The 25,677-nt window shown below is 36.5% G+C and overlaps 1 protein-coding gene across 2 annotated transcripts in view; it reads left to right on the top strand.

The window, feature by feature from the left end:
• The first annotated feature begins 1,497 nt into the window (after positions 1-1,497).
• The window catches only part of CHD2 (chromodomain helicase DNA binding protein 2), a 123,062-nt gene continuing 98,882 nt past the window's right edge, over positions 1,498-25,677 (top strand). Inside the window, exons 1-3 of one of the 2 annotated variants that reach the window (XM_037832959.1) lie at positions 1,498-2,057; positions 2,409-2,541; positions 20,235-20,466. In XM_037832959.1, coding sequence (XP_037688887.1) covers positions 2,480-2,541; positions 20,235-20,466 — 294 coding nt within the window. In that variant the 5' untranslated portion in view covers positions 1,498-2,057; positions 2,409-2,479. The other variant, XM_037832960.1, reaches the window with a different exon arrangement.

Raw genomic sequence — 25,677 nt, 5'->3', positions numbered from 1 at the left:
CAATTTCAAATGCCAGGTGAAGATCATTTTCATTGATTGTAATCATCTAATACCAGTCTCAAAAATTATTAAAAAGGTTTAATGGTCTTTAATTTGATAGACCAAATGGATGGTTGGTTATATTTTCCCATTATAAAAAACAAGTTATAGTTTCAAGTTAAATATTTTTTTTCGATAGAAATTAGTCATACTGCCTTTGTGATTAATGTCAAATACCATTGCATGAATATCTGTGATCAAGGCATTGCAGTATTTGTTCTCATTGATGGAGATGAGGTGTTTAAATTAAAAAGAGGAATTCTGGATTTTGATTTTGGTACAAAAGCTAACCTGTTTGTAGAGTGTACAGAGTTGAGATTGAGTTTTGATAATGGATTTTATATTTACCTGATTTAACATTGTTGCTTTTTTGGGTATGACTTGGATTTCCTCAGTGAGGGAAGGAGAGGTTCTGGCAGGTTATATGTTGAATAAGAAAGGTTGGATTTTGGGGATGTGTGAATATGCTTATATTTAATTTTACTTATTGATTGGGGAGTTTGTTGAAAGGGTGTTGAATAATCGCTTTGGGCGTTAGTAAAGATTTTGTTTCCATAAATCTCATGGTTTTGATATTAAGGAGAACTTGCCCTGGATCACTGTTTTGGTAACTTGCCGTCTGATCTGACCTGTTTTTATTAACTTGCAGTTGTTGAAATAGGTGTATAGTTAGAATTGGATTTGAAATTTGAGGGAAGGGTTGGGATATGTCTGTTCGTTTGATTTTGGGGATGGAGTTTCTTGGATTTGTGTCCATACTCTTGAATTTGAAGAGCTTTTGTCTTGACTGAATCAGTATGGAAGCAACTATATTATGGTTATGAGAATTTTTTGTGGATAGTGTTTCCAAGGTTATTTAATGAGTTAAGGAATTTTGTGGAGAAAAATTGTGAAATTCTTGAATAAAAACTGGTTGCATTAACTTTTGCTCTAATGCAACTGAACACTAGGGAGGCGCTCTTGAGTTGTAAAAGTTACCCCCTTCCATTTGGGATGGAAAATTCCCCTTCAACTTTGTCTTCAGATGGCTTTTCTGCATTGTAAAGAAGTCAAGACTTGAATTTAATTAAAGAAATTTGAGGTTTGCTTTTTTGGGGGGGGTAATTTTACCCATGGAGGGGGTAATTTTTAATAAGATTAGTATTTAGGCTTAGCTGTAGATTCTATAAGAATTATCCCTCTTTCAAAATGGCTTGATAAAACACTACTTCCTGTCCAGAGAGGAAGTTATTTTAGCTCAAGGACTGAAATATTTAGCAGATCTTTAAACAAAAGGAACAAATTACATTTCTCTCTGGCTTAAAAAGGGTGCCTGAGCTAGAGGGGGTTAAGAAGCCCTTCCCCCTCCCCTTGATGGGGTAGTCTGGAGGGGCAGAGAGGTGTGGGGGTGGGGGTCCTGTGGCTCCCTGGGATGGAGGATCTTTTTTTTTTTTTTGGTAGAGATGAAGGGGTGGGCCTATGGTACATCACCTGAGTTGTGGGGTAAATGTAGAGAGTGTCAATCAAAGGCAGAGCTCTCAGAGCTGGGAAGGAGGCTCTAGATGGCGGCTGTGCCTTAGAGAGAGCGCGCTCTGCTCCCTGCCTTCGCCTCACTTTACGCAACTTTCTCTAACTTTCGGGCAACCTCAGGGGGCCCCCACAGCCCCCTACCTCTCCTAGTGACTTGCTGGGGTCGATTCGGACCTTTTTTCGGGAGAAAAGCAGCTTTTAGGAGCTTTCTTTTCGTTCCTTGTTGGAAAGAAGCAGCCGTACTGAGAGCCCAGGTCGTTGTTTTTTCCAGCTTAGAAGCCATGGCGCACCTCCATTTTTGTGCGCTCTCCTAATGGAGGTTTTTTTTCTTCCGGACCTGTTTTAGTATTAATTATTGCTTTTTTTTTTTTGTCAGTTAACATTTTTGAAGATTATTTTATTTTTCGTTTTTTTAACTGAGGATTTTGCTTTTATTTTTATTTTCTTGGGATCTGCTATTTTTCTACTACTAGATAGGACTCTCGCTTTGGACCTACTACATGGATCAGGTAAGTTCACGATCATTAGTGATAATGTTAAAGATTTATATGTTTTAAGTTTGCTTTATTTTCTGTAAATATGAGAAATTCCTGGATGACGCAATAAGATACAGAGATTGTTATTTGTATCCAGTGTGTTACTTTTGAGAAACTTTCCTTATTGATAGTGATGCTTCCACTGTACGGTTTATCCTGTTTTCTTTTTGTTTCTTTTTTGTTTTTTAAGGAAAAAATAGAAATATATATTTTTTTTACCGTTGTCGTATTGTAGCAATATCGTTACATCGTCAGGACTTTGCTCCTGATAATAAAAAACAGCGATAGAAGCCGGGACCTTACCTTTCTTTCAACTTTTGACAGTAAATACCTGGGCACAGGACTTCAAAGCAAACACAGATTTCTCCTCCCCCTTAATATTTAAGAATTAAAAGATGATGAGAAATAAGGACAAAAGCCAAGAGGAGGACAGTTCGCTACACAGCAATGCATCGAGGTATGAGCTATCAACTTTATTCCTTTTTTCTTTTTTTTGGTGGGGGGGGACCTCAGCTTACATTGCTTACCTTGACAGACATGGATTGCTGTCTGTTTTATTTTAAGTATTTTACTAATTTGGATTCTTTTTTTAAAGCATGACCTTGAGATTGCTAATATGCCACACCCTAATTTTTTGGTAGCAATTTATGAAAGTTGAGTTGTGACTTAAGGCCTCTTACAGCAGTCAAAAGGTAAGGTACCTTTATTCAAGGGGCCTTTCCTTTTAAACGATGGCTTTTCTGTCAATACATTTCAGTTTTTAGGTTTTTTGTGCTGCACAAAAATGACCTTGTCTGTTTAGCCATTGCTGCATTGCACCATTTTACATACAAGGCAGATTTTTTCTCTGAAGAATCTAGGATATCCAAACTTGTAACTGAGGGCCATAGAGGAGCCTTGTAGTAGTAAATTATAGTAAATAGACATTTGAGGAAGTTATATGAATGAAAAAATGTACATATTAAAATGAAATTGTCAAAAGTGTCCTCTGACTGAGGTTTCTCAATTCATATTTTTATTTGACTGTATTTCTTTTGATACACTTGACATTTTAGGAAATTTTGATACGATTTCTCAAAACCTTTACTTTGATGGCTACAGTTTCTGTATTTATGAAATCAACCCTGTGATCACAGAAATCCTGGAATTCTGTTCGTATACTTGACTTCTGTTTCTTGTTACTATGATTATATTAATAATTGTATATTTTTACGTTTCACATATTTTAAGGTTTGCATTTGTATGTTTATATGCAGACTGTGCTTGCTCGTTGGTAGATGTAGTGTTTTATCCTCACATTTTAGTTGTAGATGCTTTAAAATTTATTGATTTATTTTGACAGAGTCGTCTGGAGTGGTTTATCTTCTGAAGCTTTTAAATGTACTGTTTGTTCAAATCATGATTTTTTGCACATTTGCTGGAGTACCTTGTTAGTGACCAAGTAATAAAGCTTTTAAGATGATTTTGTTGTATGATTTCTGTAAATTAATTTTTAAAATAATGCATTTCTTGATGTACATTCTTATCAATGATTATAGAACTATAAATCATAAATCATGCAGTTAACAAGGATGTGATTGGTTATGTGATTTTTCTCCATTTTGCTTTTATAATTTTCATAAAGTAATATACTCATTAAGCTAGTGAATTCAAAAGTTTTGAACATAGTTTGCTTATTGCATATGTTGAATTTTATGTTTTATTATGCCTCAAATGATCCTTGATTTTGAAAATGTTTCCAAATTCCTTTGCAAATTGAGTTGCATACAGTTTGAACGACTATCTTTTAAACTGAATTGCCCATGTGTTTACCTAGGTTATATTTTGGATGGAAAACTTCCCTACTAATCCTAAACTGATTTTTCTGGAAAGTAAGGGCCATTTGAAGAAATAGGAATCCCCCAGGTGTATTTAACAAATGATTAAAGATCCGATACCTAAAATTCTTGTTCCCTTGAGAGTATGATTTGCATAATCTTACATGGGTTTTGGCTTTCTTTTGCAAGGTTTGTGGTTAACGTAACTGATCAGGTTATGCTTTCTAATTAAATCAAGGAGTGTTCTCCCCTCCCCCCCAATATTTTTACCTCACCTGGCAAAATACTTGCAAGTTGTCATCCATTTACCTACTGGCAGTGGAATAACAGCTGAACAAGAGGCACATAGGGTACTTGTAAGTTTGTCAACTATACTTTTGTATTATACCTAATGAATGTCCAAAAACACTGAGATACTCCATGAAGAGAAGATGGAGTTACTTTTTTAAATTACTGTTACCATAAATTGCATACTTTAATACGTGTACATAATTATGACATCACTTCCTTTAAAAAATGTAAACCTGAGGGATGTTGATGTTTTACTGTAGGAGATTAATGCGATTTCTAGTGAGCTGTACTTGCTTCATTACTCCATCAGTATTCTCCCAGGAAGGTAGTTTCTATGGCACAAACATAAAAATTATGTTTGTAGCCTGAGCCACAGGAGAGGAAAGGAGTTTGCCGGTCAGATAAACTTTGAGATTACTTTAGGATCTGGAAGGATTTGAGTGTAAATTTAGATAAATCTTATTTTCCTGTTTTTGGAAATAGTGCACTATTATTATTAAGCAATAGTAGTAGTAGTGATTATGTAAGTTTGTATTCTTGTGCTCTTGTAGGTAATGCTTAAGTCTAATATGTTATATTGTGTAAATGATTTCAGAAGAGTGAAAAGTTCACTTCCAGAAAGGTGATTTTTAAAATATTTATGTAAACTTTCTAAATATTTAATGATTTTGTGATGTACAAAGTACATGTAGAAATGTATGCCACACGCTTTTTATCTAAATGAATTGCAGTTTGGGGGGATAACTTCAGTAATATCAAAGGATAGAAACAGAAGAGGAATGTGGAAGGAACCGTGTTCACACAAAGACTTAATGTGTGTTATAGGACCCTACACTTGAAATTTATCCTAAGAACTGAAACAGTTTATTAAGTTCATATTGAAATCGTCTGCTTTTGAGCCAGATTTACTTTGATAACGTGAGGTGCGGTTGAAATCATCTGCTTTTTATCGGCCATTTACCAGTTCTTCTAAGGCTGGGGATGATTAGCAATGGCTTAATGCAGTTGCTTGTGGGCTGTTAAAGCAGAAGTGGCAGCCATTTTATGAGGGTGTTAATTCTTAAGTGGAATTTTTGAGAAGACTGAAAATAAAACGAATTGAAGTCTGAAAAGCAAAATCCTATTTTTATTTGCCTCCATCTCTCCCCTTCTTTGGTGCTCTAGAGCTGGAAAAAAGCAAAGGTTGGTAGTTAGGGCAGGCAGCAGTGCAGCTCCGTGAGCATTGGCATCTTGGTGCAGGTCCAGCTCAGTCACAAAATGGCTGTTCCTTTGTGCCGCAGCGCTGACAGACATACTGCATTGCACTGTGTACTCGCCAAACAGCAGGAAGTTGCCGTGCAGAGTTCAAAGGCCGGCCGGCGCTAGCGCCTACCTCTGATTGGCTGTGCGCGAGCCTGGTAACAGCAGGGTCAACGGCGCCGCTCTCGGGCAGGCCCCGCCCTGTGACGTCAAGCTTCTCGGCTGCTGAGAGGAGGAGCGGCAGTGACGTTGTGCCCTCGGTTTTTTTCTTCGCGTAGCGAATTGGTCGTCTAGGGGGAGGGGAAAAGGGAGAGAACCCTGGTTGGGACTTTCCGATGGGCGGCTTCTTTCCTGACCGCTTTTGCCCTCGGCAGTTCTGTCCGCCCTTTCCCGTGCTATAAACGCTGTGGTGTGTTTCTTTGCCTTTCTGGAAATGGTTTTCTCCTTTAGGAGGGGCATCTGTTTTCCTAGAAAAAGTAAAAGACACTTAACTGGAAGCTTTCAGAAAACTTGGTAGTTTTTACGTTTTTCGCTTTCTAGTGCTTTACCGGTTTTTGTTTTCTTTTCCCCGTTCGGTGTGAAGAGAGAGGTGAATTTAGTTGATTTTGTTACTACTGACCCAAATCGTTTAACTGCCAGGGAATTTTTTTTTATTGAAGCGTCTTAACGGGTGTTACAGCTGTTGGGTAATAACATGGCTCATAAACAAAGGGGAGATTATTTGAACTTGCCCCCGTGCATTTTTACTTGGTACCATACGTTTTCTCATTTGACATTTGATGGAGAAAAACTCAGGTCAGTATGTCCTAAGTGACCTATTTTTAAGATTGACGTTTAAAAAGCTCGTCCAACTAGCTTTCTATAAAATGTTAGGTTAATACCTTTGCTAAAGAACAGTGACTCCCAAAAGTGGTTGACAGGGCAATTACTTGTCGAAATCTTGAGAAACATCTTTTCAGAGCCCCGATACTGGTAGTCTTGTTAGTAAACTCTGCTTTTGTGATTATGCTCATGGTCTGCCTTATTTGGAACCCCCTGCGAGGATTTCTGGTTAAAAAATCAGTTTAACAACGACTAGCTAATAGCTCTGTCACAAGTAGTGAATTTAAACATGAAACCGTGCATTTAAGACACGAAGGAAAGACTTAATGGGTTTCTTTGCTGTATGCTGAAAATTTTTTTTCGAAGATATCGAGTATTTTGGAAGTGGCAAATGAGTAAATGTCACGTAAGCCATAGTTCAGAATTCTTAATTTTTATAGAGGAAAAGACTTCCTAAGTATTGTATAGGTGCTTACCCAGTAAAATTTAAAAGGTAGAATTTATTGCAGTAGTTGATGTTTTAGGTTCTCATTGTCTTAGTTCTTTGGGGAAAATTCTTTGGATAATTTGTGGAAACTGGTAAAGTACCGTTAGACTTCTGTTCATAGAAGTGTTCGTGAAAGATTCCCTAAGTCGTTCTCTTTTGCTCAAATGGTTATTTATAAGCTTTTTTTTCATTATGTTTAAAATAATGTTTTATCGTTGTTAAAATGAGAAAACATTATCATTGTTAAAAAAACAGGCATCCTTGTAGGTTTAAATAGTTGTAGAACTTGAGCTTTGAATATTACTTGTAGTTACTTGAATTACCAACTTCTTGAAGTTCATCTGCAACAAGAGCAAAGGCAATCTCTAGTCCCGCTCCCTTTTTTGTGTATTGAGAGACTGAATTCTGGTCTGTTGTATTAGCGCTTTAGTAATTGGTGAATGCTGGTAGTGGGGTAGAATTAAGTAGTAAGCATTGCAGTCTTGTTCCGGGAGAAGGATATAAAATATTCTCTGTTGAAGGTGTTTTAGCTCACAGTAGATATCTTTACTACCTGGATTATAATGCATATCATGATAGAGCAGTTTTTCTGGGAATTGATTGTATTCCATGTAGAACTGATTAGTTTTTTAAAAGAACCAGTGTTTATTAGGTTTGTTCATTGTGCCTTACCTGCTTTTTTTCAGTGAATGGCAGAAAGTTGCAAGAAAAGGGTGTTGTTGACCTCTATTTTATTTTGGATTCTTGCTATTGAAGCTCTGAAACCTGCAGTTTCCAAATGTAATTTGGCTCTTTTGAGATTATTAGCATGTTTTGTGAAGATTAAATTGAGGAAGGTGGACAGGCATTATTTGATAAGGAGTTTTAGTTGCAAAACTTATAAAACTTGTAGCAAGTTTCTACTGGTGGGTAAAACTGGATGTTTAGGGAGTATCTGAATATCTGAAATTCACAGATTTTATAATCGGTTTACTTTCCCCCTCATGTACAGTAAACCCCTGACAATCCTGAGAGATACCTCCTGGGATTTCCAAACTCATGTAATTTCTGCCATAAAATGCAGTGCAGTAAACTTGTTCATGTCAAAAGTTGAGTGACTGTTCTGTGTGTCATCTTGCTTGCCTAGTAAACTCCTGGCTATGAGCTATCAGTTTTTTTCTGTTTCTTTTAAAGATCTTTTTGTTTTTCCCTTAGAACTCACATTTGGTTTTTTTATGGGGATCTCTTTAACAAAGAAACTTTTTTTTTAAGGTCACAAGTGTTATTTTGTATACAAATGAAAATATGGACTATGTTGATAGGCTTATAACTGGGTGTTTTAGCTGAGTAATTCCCTCCTGCATACCAGCCTGACTGGGCATTGAATTCAGATTTGTACCTCAGCAGATTTGCCAGTTACTGCTTCTTTTGGAACTTTAGGGTTATTACTGTAAAGCTAGAACAACAAATGTTGACAATCTTCAACTGCCCAGGGTCTATGTATGCTTATTTTTTAATCAATAATTTGGTACAGTGAAGGGAAACATTGCTTATAAAGATCTGTTATGATCTTTTTGCTTTAGGCAGTCTAAGTTTTTAATGATACGCTAGATCGAGGGTAGAGACCTTTGTAAAAAGTTCCTGTATTGAAAGCATTTGAGTGCAGCTTCATTAGGTAGAGGACAAAGCTTTTCTTTCTGAAACACGCATTAACCTTAACCTGGTCTCTATGGAGATCCTAGGAGTATTAAAGTCTTTCTTTCATACTGGATTTTCTGAGACAGTACCAATTTAGCATTTTATTAACATTTTTGGTTAAGGGTCACATTTTTGGTATTTCAAAGATGTGCGTATTTCATATTTATGAAGGATATTTTGTACTGAAAAGCTTTTCAGTACCTTTATTGGAGTCCCCATAGTTTGGGGAAAATATGGTCATTCTCATCTTGAGAGAGAATGTTGTAGAAGAGCTCTGGCTAAGGCAGCATTGTAACTATAGTCCTGAGTCTTTATTTTGGATTCAATTCTAGTGAGTTATTTTGTCATTTGTAATATGTTCACCTCAGTGTCTGGCAATAGGTGTATACATAATAGGTACCAGTTCAGCTTTTACTTTAGCACTGAACATTGTTGTTCCCTGTTTACAACTATGAAGTACTTTTTGTTGGACTTCCAGTTTTCTCACTGGATGATGATTGGTATTTATTTACTTGTGTTATGAATATTAAAAACATAATAGAATGCCTCCAAAGTGCTCAGCAAAGAACCTGTCACGCTGAAAATGCTCAGTAAGTAAAAGCTATTAGTAATATTATTTTATTACTTTTGCTTCATCTTACTTTCTCGCCTCTTCCTCTTGAATTTGCTAAGTTCCTTTTTAATAGCCAGGTTGTTCCTTAGGTTGTGATTGGTGTCCTGGCCTACCACAAGAGCCTGTGCGGGCCAGTTAGAGAGAGATTTGATAGAATAATTTCAGGAGACAAGTCCCCTTTGTAGTTAGTTGAAACCTGGTTATGTTTGGCTTTTGATCCTGTCCTGGAATTTTTTTTGGAGAAGAGCAAGTCTTTTGAGGGAGCATATGATTCTTCCTGTAGAACAGCCTCTTGTATGAGTCACAGACCTGCTCTTGGTATTCATTTTGAGTTACATACCTTTTTTCCCCTTCCGGAGCTGGTAATTATTGCCCTGGTTTACCCTTTGCCTCATTTTCTCTCTCAGATTATTGGAATAGAAGGGTGAATAGTAGAATATTGTTATCCATGGTGCAGTGTTTATTGCATATAAATGTAATGCAATAATATTTACAAGCAATGTCTAACTCTCTGTGAGTTGCTTTTAGTAATCAGTCTTTGTCATAGTGATTTAGCATAGTGCCTGAATGCCTGTTTATGGTTCGAGTTGTAAACTCAAGATTGTGTGTTTTTGGTTTCCTCTGCTTTCTCTATTGCCTTTTCATTTTGGCTTATGGGTTAATTGGCTTCCATTTTTCTTATATCAGACCTGGGAGTGCTTCTAAAAATATCAATGTTCAGTCTTACCCTGAAGTTAAGTTTTAAAAGGTCTCCATGTGTTTCCATATGTTTTTGTGTATCTCCATATGTTTCAAATCTTAATATGTAGGACTTTTATGTTCTTTTCTAACTCTCCCATTGCCTGTCCCGTTTTCTTTTTCCTTTTTTTTATTTTTCCCTCAAGCCAATTTTAATAGCAGTTTGAGTTTGAAACTGGAAGCAAAGTTGTGGTGTCATGACAGATCCAGCTTTATGCATAGCTTTAAAACACCCTAAAATGCTGATGGAATTTTTCGACCTTAAGATTTCTGAATCCTGACCTCTCCTTGTCTCCAGTTGGTTTAACAGCTGGTGATCTCTTTTCCTGATTGTAGTGCTCCCCTTAAACCATTATCTAAACCATACCTTCAAAAGTTTTGGTTCCAGATTTATTGATTTTGAATGGAGTTAGAATCTATTCAGAACTCGTTTTCCCTCTAACTGATGGGGGTCTAAACCAAGAACCAAAGCCGTGGACATGGACTTTGCAGTGAGGCAGTTTTTTAGAGTTGTGTTTGTCACCCGTTGGTTGATTGCGAATTGTAACCAGCATTAAAAAAACAAAGGGGCAATAAACAATGATGATAAACCTCACAATGATGATAAACATCTCCGGTATATCATTTGTATGGGTTATTTCTAAGTTTAACATGGCTTCTATGTAATGCTGAAAATCTTTCATTTTGGATTTCATCATGAAGGAAAATTTAAGTGGTGAACATTTTCTAGAAAAATGTCAAAATAGATTTATATTTATGGAATGCTTACTCTGTACGCTGGGCCAGGTACTACTTAAATGGTTTAATTTGCCTTTATTTAATGTGAGGATCTGTATACAGAAATGCTCCTAACCCCCTTACAGGTACCAGTTCATCAGAATCACCCTAACAGAGCTCTCTTATTTTGAAGGAATGTGAATGCTTCCTGGGCTGGATCACAGTTGAGTTGTATGTTTACCAAGAATTGGTAGATAGTTCTCAAATTTGATTATGCTGATTGTACTGGTAATTTTGCATTTTAATTAAATATCAAGTCGATAAAATGACTAAGAGATCGTTTCAATGAAAACTAAGTTGAATGCTTTGGGAAAGACTCAGTAATGGCTAATATGTATAGTGCCTAATATGAGCTTAAAATTTGTTCTAAGTTTGTTAATATATGTTAATTTGTGTAATCCTCAGAACAACTTGATGAAATAGGTATGATTATCGTCCCTGTCTCGAAGATGAGAAAACTGAAGCTTAAGGGTAGTAAATGGTGTAATTGAGATTCAGACACTGGCAGTTTGGCTCAAGGATCGTTCCCTTAACCATCTTGTCAAAAGTTGCCATCAGATTTGGTGGGTAAGAGGAAACTATATAGAAGACAATTTAGAATAATTCTATACTCTGTAGAGAAACCAAAATTGGAAGTGCACTGTGGGTGTGATTTATGCCAGAAACAATTGAGTGACCATATTCAAAAGGCCATGATTTTCATCAAGACTCTGGTTAAAATGTAGTGTCTGAAGTGATTCCTATGGAAGTGGTTTGAGAAACAATGGAAAAAGTGGGTAGATGGGAGATACTGGAGACCTCAGAAGAACTTTGATCTTGTGCAATTTGACTTCATGCTGCAGAAGTACTTTGGATTTTGCAACAGTTCATGAAGATTGTACTTTGCTTTTAATTTGTATTTTTGTTCTAAACTTCGTTGCCAAATATGGCCTTGCATGGGGTTCACTTGGGAAATTTTTAAAAAGGCAGGCCTCATACCTGATTAATTTTAGGATTTATGTGGTGGGATAGCTGAGAAAATCAGAATTAATGCATAGCCAGGGTGGGGAACAATTGTTCGATATACATGCCATCTAGGGAAATCATTCTTGAGTATGGTGATTGTGGAAATCCTTGAATGATTAGTGCCTTCAATCCAGATAAAAGTTCTTTTTTTTTTTTTTTTTTAATTTTTCTAATACTGGGTTTCTATTTTATTTGAAAAATGGAACAAATAACTTAGAAATTAAAGAAAACATTAAAGAACAATATCCATGCATGACACAACAATTTAGATCTTTAAAAAGTTAGGTGATATCTTGCCTTTATCTCTTCTGTATTGTCTGTCTACACGGAGTTAGAAACAACTATATATAAAATAAACTAAGGAGGTCACATTACTATATATAACTTTTATTATTATTAAACACTTATTTAGTGTTTTATTTAGTGTTTAACTGTTATTTGTTATTATTTAGTGTTTAGCTATTATTAAACACTTTTAAAACTATTAAGTTTTTTTAAATTCAGTTTTATTGAGATATATTCACATACCATACAGTCATCCATGGTGTACAATCAACTGTTCACAGTACCATCTTATAGTTGTGCATTCATCACCCCAATCTGTTTTTGAACATCTTCCTTGCACCGGAAAAAATCAGAATAAGAATAAAAAATAAAAATAAAAAAAGAACACCCAAAACACCGCCCCCCATCCCACCCTATTTTTCATTTAGATTTTGTCCCCATTTTTCTACTCATCCATCCATACACTGGATAAGGGGAGTGCGATCCACAAGGTTTTCACAGTCACACTGTCACCCCTCTTGTAAGATTGTTATCCAATCGTCTTTAAGAGTCAAGGCTACTGGATTGGAGTTTGGTGGTTTCAGGTATTTGCTTCTAGCCGTTCCAATATATTAAAACCTAAAATGTATTGTCTGGATAGTGTGTAAGAATGTCTAACAGAGTGACCTCTCAACTCCATTTGAAATCTCTCAGCCATTGAAGCTTCATTTAGCATCCCCCTTTTGGTCAAGAAGATCAGATATAAGTTATTTGACATTAAAATAGAGGCAGTATATAGCTGGCAAGTTGTAATTTTAAGGGAAAGGGGGAGGTCAGGTGCTCCGTTTCCTTTGCTTGATTTAGAAAAAGAGAAAAAGTCTGAATTTTCTGAATTTAGCTTTATGTCCCCACATTTACTTGCTAAGCTTAAGCACCTGGCTTGTTTGTTATACATATTCCCAGGTCTCTTGCCTGTTAGTTCTGGGGTAGTGCCCAGGGATCTGTATATGTAACGATATTAGTTGATTCTTGCAATGAGGCAGGTTTAGGAAATAAGGGTCAGTGGGGCAGGATTTGGATTTCTTCTGTTTCTTTTCAATTTTATGTGTGATTTTGGGCAAGAACCAGAGCCAGTTTCTTCATCTTTGGAATAGGAGTAAGGGATAGTAATTGTTGCTTCTTAGCAAAGTTAGAATTAAATGAAAAATAGTGGTTTCCAATGTGGGGCGATTTTGTCCTCCCCCCAGGGGACATTTGGCAATGTCTGGAGACAGTTCTGGTTGTTAGGACTCGGTGGTGGTGCTACTGGCTTCTAGTGAGTAGAGGCCAAGGATGCTGCTAAAAATCCTTTAAGGCACAGGACGGCCCCCTCCGACAATGAAATTATCTAGTTTAAAATGGCAGTAGTGCTATGATAGAGAAACCCTGTTCTAAAGCATTTAGCAAACTGCTTCCCATAGCGAATGCTGGTTGTTAATTAAGAAAATTGCAGGAAATCCTTGATCGTAGAAAGTTGGGGGCCCTCACCCTTTCTTTTCTGTAACCTGATCCAGGGACCCCAGTTACTTCTGTAGGGACCTCGCACTTCTGAGACTACCAGCATAAATTCCACGTTTTAGCAGCCAGACCTTTTAATCTCCTTTGAACAATAGTGTCGCAAATCTAAACATGACACCTTAAAAGTTACCTAATAAGGAAAGATAAGACTCAAAGGGTGAAAGGAACCCCTGGTCAAACTACTCCATGTTCTGAATGGATATAAATACATCGTTTGAAATGGTTTATTATACCTTTGTTAATGAATTCTAGAGAGAGCTTTTTCCTCTTGTAACTGCTTTTCACTCTTTAGGGATTTACGAAGTCTTCTATATCCTTCCCTGGAGTAGAAAGTTTCCCTTGTCCTTTGTATAATCTGATTAGGATAGGTATTTGCAAATGGTTGCCTAGTTTGTACTTTATCCAGGCTTCTTTCTATAGTGCACTTTCCCCTAATGATACCTATGCCTGGGTTCCTTTTGATGTTTTGTAAACACTCATGTCAGTTGGTTATTGGGAAGCAAAAATAGCATGATAAAGCTAAAGTGACTGCTGCAGGACCTGAGTTGAGAATTTTAGAAACATGTTTAAAGGTAAATTCTTTCTCTTTACTGCTGGATTTCTTAATCTGGATTTAGCCTTCATACCCCTGGAATTGTAAGAAGCGTTTTGTATGCATTTTTTCTTAGCTGCCTTTTTTCTAGGAAGAGGGTCCACAATGTTGCCAGAGGGTTCACTGATTTAAAAAAAAAAAAATGTTTTGAGCCAGTGCTTTCATATGTTAAAGAACCATGGAATCCAAAGAAGGTATGCTCCCCAGAACTGATCATTTCCAGGATATTAGAAACAGCTCTTTTTGTGAGAAATTAACAAAAAGTCAGAGAAAGCCAAGGAATACAACTGAAGTTTTTAAATTAACAATTTAGATTTAGCTAAAATCTTGTTTACCCTTTCTCCCTAGTTAACTTTTATGAACTTAGCTTATAAAAACATTTACTTTCAAAAAAATATATAATTCATCCCTAGACTTAACTGCTGTATTATTTCATATTATGAATAGTTCACATTTTTCCTCTTTTTATAGATAGACATTTAGATTATTCCTCTTGTTTGGTCTTAGCAAACAAACCTCTGAGCAGTTTTATACTTGCCTCTTGTACAAATTTGACAATTTGTCTAGAGTATAGACCCACAAGTCGAATTGCTGGATTCATATGTGTATTTTGAGGTTTACAGGATAATGCCAACTTCTCCCCAAAGTCTCTGCCCGTTTACTTTTTCAATAATGGTAGATGAATATTTTCCATATTTTCTCACCAGCATTTAATATTATCAGACTTTTTAATTTCTGCAAGGCAGATGAGTATAAAATGATCTGTTATCCATTTCCCAAATTACTAGTGCAATTAACAGCTTTTCATAAGTTACTTGTCTTTTACCCTTGATTATAATATAATATAGTTTAATTCTTCAGAATCATGAGATGTGAACCATAGGTTGAGGAGAACTTAAACATGCTGTTCTATTTACTTAAGGAAATACATCCAATAAGAAATTTGGGACCCTGTGGGGATGTGACTTAATTTTATTTGCCTTTCCATCCGCTCAAGACACGGAAGTGACTGAGAAGGAATTCATCGACCTTGGCTGGTTTGATAATCTGTTCAACAGAAGAATCTTTGTATGACAAGGGCAGCAGTGTGACATAGAAGTTAAGAGTGTGGATTCTATAATTCAGAATGTGTGGGGGTGAGTGACTTGCACGCACTTGTCTTTACAGGGTTGTTAAGAAAATTGAATGAGAATTTATTCATTTGCTTCACACAAAAGGGCTACATAAATATTAGCTCTTCTATCATTGATAGACACTTAGCAGATAAGTTTTGTGGAATTCCAGCATAGATGGTTTGCTTTCAGCAACCAAAACACCAAGCAAGTTCTGTCAAGCATTTCAGCCATTTTGTGAATTGTTAGGAAAATAAACACTACCCAAGTGCTGAAATGGCCGCTCTTGGGCAGAACCCACAGGCTTGTTCTCTTAAAGGAGTTGTTGCTGTGCTGCCCTCTTGTGATCACTTTGGAAAAGGCATTTACAGAGTTAAAAATAGAGTAATAACTTGATGCTTGCTTTTGAAGTTCATTTGGGAGAAATACTTAAACCACTTTATTTTTACCTACTTCAGAAAGGATTTTGAAGTGATAAATCCTTTTCATCCACAAGTAGAATAAATGTTTACAAGGAAAGCTTCTCATAAGCATTTATTTTCTATTGCAATCTAATATTTTAGTTTTGACTTGAGACCCTGTCCTTTATTTTTTTCCCTTTCCTTTATTTTTGTACCATATTTCTTTTGTAGCTATTATTTGTTAAATCAAAAACTGTAGGCTTGTTTGCAAATTTTGATTAAGGATTGTTTTTGATGAGGATTCTGTTAATATGGTAGATAATCATTCTTGATGATGCCGCCTTTAATTGCATTATCACTATTACTGCTATTGGAAATCAGGCAGTTTTATTACTTTATTATTTAAGGTGAAAATTTTTAAAGGACTCTACCCCTGCATGACTAACTTGATTTTATCCTTTCTATCAGAGGCTGTGCTTTCCACTCCTCTGTCATTCTAAATAGCATTTCAATCTACAATTTAATACTAATAATATTTTGTATTATAGTTAGTATTAGTTGCTAATCTGCATAATCTTTCATAAAATATCCTGTCCCTTTAGGGAATAGACTGTGCCAATGCCCTAAATATGGAAGTATTTTTAGTTCTAACATTTACTTTTAAAATTCATTGCATTTCCATTTTAACATTTAGGAGCCTGTCCTCCTAGGAGAGGAACACAATTAAGTGAATAATGCCTATATTAAGGCTTTTTGTTTTTGTTTCTGTTGTTTTTTTTTTTTTTAAGCATTTTCCTCCAGAATGTTTTTATTAGTCTAGTAAATCTGATTTGCAGGTTCTAAAAATAATTAACAAACACTTAGCCTCCTTTTATGTTAGACTCATTCACATCTTTAATTTGTCAAGTGTAGGCTTGGTGGAACATTATCCCTTGACTTGGGTTTGACTCTTTTGGTTGGCTTTATTATTAACTATTTAGACATTAAAAAGATTAAGAAGTCATTTGCAGTCACACATAGATATGTGCTGATAGAAGTTGTTTCTGACATAAAAGGTATTACTGTGTGCATTCTTAACATTTCTAAGGATTACTCTCCTACACAAACACAGAAATACCCAACTGCCCAAGAAGGCAGGATATGTGCAAGGATGTTTATATTGTTACAGTGAACAAATTGAAAAGACTTAAATATTCTGTTCAGAAATACAGAAACATGGGTGTGCATCAAGGATATTTATGGCTAGTTATAGTGAACAATTTGAAAACAACTGAAGTCCATTAGTAGAGGAAAGGCTAAATGAAATGTAGTGGATTCATACTATGAGGCAGTTAAAAGGAAATGAGATATTTATACATATACACATAATCTTACAGAATGTTGACATGGGACATTTCTCTGGTATCTGCAAAGATTACTGCTTTGCAGCACAGAACACTAAAAGGATTTCTGTCTAAGACTCGTCTAGTTCTCTGCAGCGGGCTAATCCTGCTCTTTGTGGCTTCCTGGTTCTCTGAGTTGGTAGTTGAAGATTTTCTGTCTTATTTTTTATTAGAATGTTTTATATATCATGGGAATATGTGAGCCATACTGTTGTGGTCCTGTGACAATTTTATCTGGTGGGTGATTGCCAAAATATGATTCCATCCTTAAACTTTTGTCCAGAGTTAAGCACTATAATAATTGAAAAATGAAACCAGTCATTTCACAAGGTAGGCAGTCGTGAATATTCTATTGGAACATCAAAAAAGAAACACATATTTGGCCCTCAAGTTTATTGGAGAGGTAACAGGTGACCAAAGTATTTATATAAGATGGTACAAATGGGAGGCAAAGTAGTGTAGATGTTAACAGCTGGGAGTTTGTAGTCAGTCTTACAGGACAGGTTGAGTGTCATCGTTAAAAGCCAGGAGAGCCAATAGAACACGATAGTTGATGCTGAAACTCTGAAATGAGGCTACCTGTTTCTAATTCCCAGTGATAACAACTGTCAGGACAGGTCAGCATTACAGAAGTTCTGGGTAGACTCTGAGTTTAGAGAAGTAGGAGAGAGCAAAGAGAAGGTGATACCTATGGCTTCAAGAAATTGAGAGGTATCTAGGTTGGCATTTAAGCTGTGGGTGCATGGTTTGGAGGTGAGCAATGCTAGGGCTTACTCTTCTCTACAAGTGGATTCAGTATGGTTGGAATAGTTGGTGAGAGGTGAAGGAAAGTTTAAGTGATGAGTCTAGAGAAATAGAAAGAGGCCAGGTTGTGGCATTGTGAGATTGGATGTTATCAGTGACCATGGCTGGGAGGTATGGGACAGCATGAGCTCCCTAATTTTTCAGGCCTGTCCAAGCATTTAATATTGTCTCTTGCTATGTAAATGCAGTTTCCAAATATGTCCCCCAAATGCCGTTTCCTAGTGTATGCCCTTTTGAAATCTCTTCCTTACAAGGAAATTTTGGGGCTGCCCTTGTACCTTTCTGTATTTGAGCAAATGATAAGAGGCAAAACTAACACATTTCCAGTGAGTGCCATGGATTGTGTAATACTCACAAATGGGTATTGGCTGGGGAGACTTTTGTTTCAGATGGGAAACCTGAGCCTGGATGTAAAATTGTAAAATTTCCAGTGTTTGGGTAGGCTTTGGCATTTACAGAATGTTGTCATTTTGATGCTGTCATTTTGATGCTCTCATGACCCTATGGGATAGATGTCACAAAGGATGGCACAGGCCAAAAGATGTTCAGGGTTATGCCTGAGGTGATCTAGGACTGGAACCCAAGCCGTGGATGCCAGAGCCTATGCTTTATTTTATGCTTCCCAGCCTTCCTTTTTCTTTTTTCTGCTGGTCACAGGTATGGAATAAGTGACTGCAGCATTCCTTAGCTTTTATTTTGTGAAGGGCTAAGGGCTCAGTAATTACAGTGACGTCTTTAAAGTGCTGAGTCACTTGTTATGGTGATGCCTGACTATTTTTGGACATTGTTTAACAGGGATAAGATGTATTTTCTGAGTATAAAGTTTTGGACCCCTGCGGCTTTCAAGCCAGACTCCAGTTGGAATCACTGTGTCCCCATCTACCCCTACTTTCAGCCCCCTTCTAGTTTTGTTACTGGCCAAGTTGCTTAAAACATCTCAGTATTTTCATCCCTCAGATAGGGCAGTAATGCCTAATTGGGTAGTTCTGGGGAATAAACAAAATAATACATATAAAGTACTTAGTGTAATTAGGTGACCAGGAAATTCACACGTTTTTCTCTTTTTTTCTCCCCTTCTCAGGTAGCGAAACCACCCCCTTTACATTTTTCTCCTGGCTTTCTCATTGCACCTGAAGGTCCTTTATACTGTGTAACTTGCTTACTATGGATCACAAGGGATTTTCTGGGTGAATCACAGTTCCCAGTGTATTGCCCTATTCATCCTAGAGATATTTGCCAAGTGGTATGACCCCATTTATAGTTTGGTAGATATGGGGATAGTAAATATCAAGTCTCCCTTCTTTACTCTTTCAGGCTTCATGCCATGAGTCTGTCTCCTGGTTGCTGAACTCGAGGGCTTTTTCATTAAGTTAATGCTACTCTTGGTTCTGGGTTGCCCCTTTGCCTCCCTTCCTTTGCTCTGCCCCCAAAAGATAGTTTTCAGTCAAAAGAATTGAGTGATCTCTCTACCTCTTGCTGATGAGTCCATAAACTAGGTCATTTTGCTTTAAATTATATTCACTCTGACCAGTTTTAAAGAAGGGGGGGAGTGTTGCCTTCTCTGTCTCTGGGATTGATACTCCGTCTCCTCCCAACCTTTTGTTGTTTCTGTGTGGGGTTTAGGATATTATCTACCTGCCTAGGATTCTCTACCCTGAGGGGTGTTGGGAATGTGTGAGGCCAATAGTAGTCTTTATTGGATTAAAGTTCTTAACTGATTCACACTAGAATCAGAGTACCCCCACAGGGATAAGAAGTATTTTCTGAGTTAAAGATGTATACAGCAAACATTTCCCATTTTAACTAGTTTCGGGTATACTGCAATTCATTGGTATTACTTAACATTCACAACATTATGCAACCATCACCACCATCCATTACCAAACAAATTCTGTACCATTAATCATTAACTCATTCCCCACTCCCCAGTCCTGCTTTTATTTTTAATGTTAAGTGTACTCTGTCTGGGACTCACTGGGGGAAATTCCAAGACAGGACATCTGGATTGGGGTTTATGTGAATATATATATTTTAAAAACTCCACAGATAAATTTAGTTTGCCCCTATTGTTGTGAAGCACTGATGGGATAATTGCCTTTAAGTATGCTTTGGTTTCTTTTTGTTTTGGTTCTTTATTTTTGTTGTTGGGTTTTGTTTTTGTCTTGAGAGAGGAGGATAACTTAACAGATAAGACTTAGTGGATTCAGATGGGCCTGGTTTCAAATCCTACTTTTGTCACTTTGGGGGAGTTACTTTACTGAGTTTGTTTCTTCCTCTAAGTGGAGGGAGGCAATAATATCCCCTCAGAGTTATTGTAAAACAACTAAGTGATATAAAGTAGATGGTAGATGGCATCATTTAGACACTCAGGAAATGGTGGCTTTTAGGGATGTTGAGAATGATTTCAATGGCATTATTTGTAATATAAGAATACTAAAGTGAATTTGAAAAGTATGGTCTTACCAAAATTATTATCCTAACTTTTTATACCCCAGGTGTTTTGTTTTTTTTTTTTGACAGATTATTTGGCAGATTTTAAAATATTTTTATTTTTTATTTTTTTTAAACTTAGTCATTCAGCATCTGAAGAGGTATCTGGTTCGGACTCAGGCAGCCAGTCGGAAAGTGAGCAGGGCAGTGATCCAGGAAGTGGACATGGCAGCGAGTCGAATAGCACTTCTGAATCTTCTGAGAGTCCATCGGAATCTGAGAGTGAATCGGCAGGTTCCAAATCCCAGCCAGTCCTTCCAGAAGCCAAAGAGAAGCCAGCCTCTAAGAAGGAACGGATAGCTGATGTGAAGAAGGTATTGACTTTGGTATATAGTACAAATGTACTCTGTGCTAGGACTAGCTAGCGACCTCTATTTTCCTTAGAAAAATCATTAATGTATCTCAATAATACAAACTCCAACCACCTTTTCTAGTAATATACTGTCTGCATATAAATTGGAGTGCTTTCTAATCATGTAACATAGTTAATAATGGAAGACTATAAAGAAAATACTTAGTTACGTGAACCATCAAATTGTAGGGCAAAACGAATTTCTGTAGTGCAAGTCTTTAACTTTTAAAATAGGTAGTTAAAACGATTTCTGTATGCAGAAAATATCAGAGAATCATTGACGTTTACATGTCAATGTGAAGAAGGTATTGACTTTGGTATACAGTACAAATATACTCCGTGCTAGCACTAGCTAGCGACCTCTATTTCCCTTAGAAAAATCATTAATGTATCTCAGTAATAAAAACTCCAACCACCTAGCGAATAACGCTTTTGCGTGACTCGTAGACTGCAGTGCAGTTGTAAAGCTTAGTGATAATCATAATCCAAGAATAAAGACAGGTTTTGTTACATGAATAATGGAAGGGAAATAGTTATCACAGAAAAAAAAAATTATCTGTACCTAGACAGATTCTTTGCTTGATAGAAGAGAGTCTTCCAGCAAAGATCACAAAATGGCAAAAATTAAATTTGAGTAGCGTTTTCTCATTGCCCAAATTTCAAAATGATTCCTTTTGGGGAAAATTAATTACTTGGTCTAATTATGAGAATACAGCTGACTTTTTGAAATTTTATTTTGAGAGAATTAATAGCTTGAATTCTCTGAAAATACAAAAGAAGATACTTCTAAAAATTTTTAAATTAAAAGTCTTAATGAAGTTGAAAGGTGTATGTTAATCATTTTTTAATGAAGCTGTATTCTGAGATAGAACTACATCCTGTGTACTCATGACAGCACAAATGTCTTTAAATTAGCCTCAACAAACCTGAAATTAAAAAATGAAACAAAACTGCTTTTACCTGCTGCAGAATTAGGGTAATCTTAATCTTATTTCAACTTTTCTGTTCCCAGCATAGTCATTGCTTCATGATAATTGACCCTGAGGATCTGATGGGGCTGATGATGATAGTAATGTTAGGGATAGGAAAATGAAGGTAATCCTTGCTAATTAATGCATCACTAGAGAAGTGACCTTTAGATACTCAGGTGTGGCTCCTTGTTACCTTTTCAGGGTTTGAGGGACTTGTCACAAGAGACAATTGCACTGCTGATTTTTTTTTTCAAAAAGACTCTGTATGTAGAAGTTCCACTTAGGGATCTTGGCCTGTGTGTCAAATTCAGGAACTTACCCTGACATGTTGCAGAAAGCTTTGCTCAGTCATATTCAGAGTCCAAGCCTGGCTTTCCTCTGTGTTGATACAAGGGATTTTTTTTTTTTTTTTTTTTAATTAAATTCAGTTTTATTGAAATACATTCACACACCATACAGTCATCCATGGTATACAATCCACTGTCCACAGTATGGTAACATAGTTATGCGTTCATCACCACAATCTATCTCTGAACATTTTCCTTACATCAGGAAGAACCAGAACAAGAATAAAAAATAAAAGTGAAAAAAGAACACCCAAATCATCCCCCCATCCCACCCCATTTGTCCTTTAGTTTTTATCCCCATTTTTCTACTCAACCAATACACTAGATAAAGGGGGTGTGATCCGCAAGGTCTTCCCAATCACACTGTCACCCCTTGTAATCTACATTATTATATAATTGTCTTCAGGAGTCCAGACTGTTGGGTTGGAGTTTGGTAGTTTCAGGTATTTACTTCTAGCTATTCCAATACATTAAAGCCTAAGAGGTGTTATCTATATAATGCATAAGAATGTCCACCAGGGTGACCTCTCGACTCCATTTGAAATCTCTCAGCCACTGAAACTATTTCGTCTCATTTTGCATCCCCCTTTTGGTCAAGAAGATACTCTCAGTCCCACGATGCTGGGTCCACATTTATCCCCGGGAGTCATATTCTGCATTGCCAGGGAGATTTACAACCCTGGGAGTCGGGTCCCACGTAGTGGGGAGGGCAGCGAGTTCACCTATCAAGATGGCTCAGTTAGAGAGAGGGCCACATCTGAACAACAAAGAGGTACTCAGGGGGAGACTCTTAGGCACAATTACGTGCAAGTTTAGACTCTCCTTTGTAGTAACAAGCTTCATAAGGGCAAGTCCCATGATCGAGGGCTCAGCATATCAAACCGCCAGTCCCAATGTTTATACAAGGGATTTTTTAAAAGAAGGTGAAATTGATTGTGGTGATGAATGCACAACTGTATGATGATACCGTGAATAGTTGTATACTTTGAATGATTGTATGGTATGTGAATATATTTCAATTAAAAAAAAAAAAGGTGGCAATACACTTTTGAATGAATTATTAAGAATAATTCTGAAGTATGATTAAAAATAAGTCAGGGTATAACTGTCTTCTTTATAATGGAGCGTTCTTTGATGAAAGAAAACCATGGGGAGAAAATGACTTGTATAGTAGTATTTTTAGAAATAGTCTTAGAAATTGGTTATGATGTTAACGCATTGTTTTTTTTGTTTTTTTTTTTCTGGTACTTGCTTTTATTTGCTTGCTTCAGTTTTGGTGAGACCTGAAATGAGTAAGAATACCAGTAATCTAAATACCAACATAGCATGAACATTGGAATCTCTACATAGACAAATGAACCATTCTTAGTCTTTCATCTGTAGACTTTCATTCTTAGTCTTTCATCTGTAGAGGTTGTTTTATGGGTTTCTAAATCAAGTTGTAAATAAGGGGAAAGAAGATAAACTTGTGACTTTGAAAGAGATTTCCCAGTGCTGTAGCATATGGTAGTGCCACGTACACTCATCTTCCAGAGAACTGAGTTCAAGTTCTGGCTCAGATTATGACCTCATAAAGTGGAGTGAATATATCATCACTTCAGGTTCTTTCCAGCATTACTGACATGTATGTCCTCACTGTCATTGCACTGATGAACCAGGTGTCGGGGAAAGGAATTTCAGTGAAAAATAGGAGATGAAGAGGAAACATTGATGACAAGATACTGATTATTGTTAGTTTTTAAAGCTGTGTTTGTTGTGGTTATGTTTGAAGAGTCCTTTATGAGATGTACATTAAAATGTGATAAAAAGGATTCACTTTAGGATAATAGAGGGGGGCACTGGTGGGGTAGAGATGAAACAAGATTTGCCATCAGTTTATAATTTCAGAGTCAAAGTGGTGGGTCTGGAAGGGAGTCTAGCTACTTTTGTTTGTTTTATAAATTTTCCATGGTAAAAAGATTTTTAAGAACTCAGGCCTAGAATGAGGAAATAAAAGTTGCTTCTATTTCTCAACGCATTGTTTTATAGCTGGCCAATAGAATACAAAGAGAGCATTAGTTTCAGTTACTGTTAAGGAATTAGCTGCACCAAATCAGTAGTGTGAATGTTGTAAGTTGGGAAAGAGAATACATCCCCACCATTAGCATTTCCTTTTGAGTCAGAGACTGAAAATAGGTGGGCTAAGAAGCTGCTGAATTGCAATATTGGTATTCTTATCTAAATCACAGCAAAATACTTGATGGACCATAAATTTGTGAAATTTTACAGAAATCTTAGTTGACTGAGATTTACAAATGTTAACTCTCTGACCGTAAATATTTAACTTAAGAAGATAATGGGTAACTAAGAAAGAAGAGAAAGAATTGATGAGGCTAAATTTCAAGATAAAAGTACAGCTCCAGGCAGAAATATTATAATATACTTTTAAGGTGAAGGTGATCAGTTCCACTTAGTCATGTGTGAGCAACACTTGCATGGACCTGTTGACTCTGGAAGATTACTCAGAATGATGGGACAATGCCTTTAATTATCATTTTCTAAAATGAGAACTAATGAATTTCTTGGTTTTTCTATATATGTGCCCCTTTCACATGGTAGCTTTTGTGGTGGAAGAGTTGAATGATATACCATTAGCCCTCCGAAGTTCAATATGAACACAAGATGGCTTTAGGATAAAAGCCTTGTAGTATTTGCTGTACTAAAGTTCGAATTGTTGAGCTAGAATGTTTGGCTAGTGTTTTTAAAATGATAAAACTATTTGATGTAGTGAAATTTAAATGATTTAGCCACCCCACTTAATAAAAGCTCCACAAAAACCTGTGTTGAGTAAAATAAATAATTTCATAGCTCTTGCCAAGGTCTTAAAAGGGTGGGAGGTGGGGGTTAGTGGATGGGGCTAGAATAAAGCTCTCTCCTTCCTTTTTTCTCTGCCAGATTTATTCAGTGTTTTGCATTTGCTGCCTCCTTCTCCTGTATTTCCTACCACTTGCTTATTATTTCTAACTTCTGGTTTGGGCCTTGTGTTCCTTCCAACTCTGATTCTGAGGCCGTTATGTAATCTCCACCTTTGTAAACTGAGGATATAGGATTCCATGATTATATTGGATTCTAGTTCTAAAATGCTATTCCTGTGGCATCCTGCTTGGTTTCTTTTGAGGTCTTGTTCTTCATTTCACTCCAGCATAGTTTTTTTTAAAGGCACTGTTGATAATGTCCTCCCTTGGCTTAGTGACATTGTGTTTTTCCTGGTCTTCTTTCATCAATTTTGTCTTTTGGGATCTACTTCCCATACTTTTAAATGTGAGTATTCTGCAATTCTTAGCTGGTGGCTTCTCCTCCTTTGTGTACCTCCTGTGTTTCACATTTCTAAATACTTTCATGACGTTAGCTAGCACCTGTGTTTTGACAACAATGCTTTACTTCTAATCTTGGCTTTCAGGCATCTCTTCTGCATGTTTAACTTCTGTTAAACATCTTCATTTGGATGTCCCACAATCTGTTCAGATTGATTTTGCCTATGAGTGATTTTTACTAAATGAACCCACATCCACTTAGCAGTGTTTTCTCTGGGGAGGAGTTTGGGGATTCAAGTTTAATTGTTAGAGGCTGAGAAAGGCAGGGTAGGGGGTTAACTTTTTTTTTCCAATAGGTTTGGTGATTTGAGTCTTTTTATAAGATGGTGTTAATATATTGTTGAGAAAACTTTCTTCCTTAACTAATCCCTCTTTTTAAACTTTTATTTTTTGGACCACTGGTAAAGATTGTTATAAAGGCTAGAGAATAAAATTAGATATACTAGGCAAAGGGTGACAGTGGTTCTCATTTTGAGAACTGCTAGAAATACTTGATCTTCAC

Source organism: Choloepus didactylus, chromosome 4, assembly GCF_015220235.1.
Source record: "Choloepus didactylus isolate mChoDid1 chromosome 4, mChoDid1.pri, whole genome shotgun sequence".
Lineage (NCBI taxonomy): Eukaryota > Metazoa > Chordata > Mammalia > Pilosa > Megalonychidae > Choloepus > Choloepus didactylus.
The sequence above is the reverse complement of the archived record's forward strand: the minus strand, read 5'-3'. Positions and strand labels throughout refer to the sequence as shown.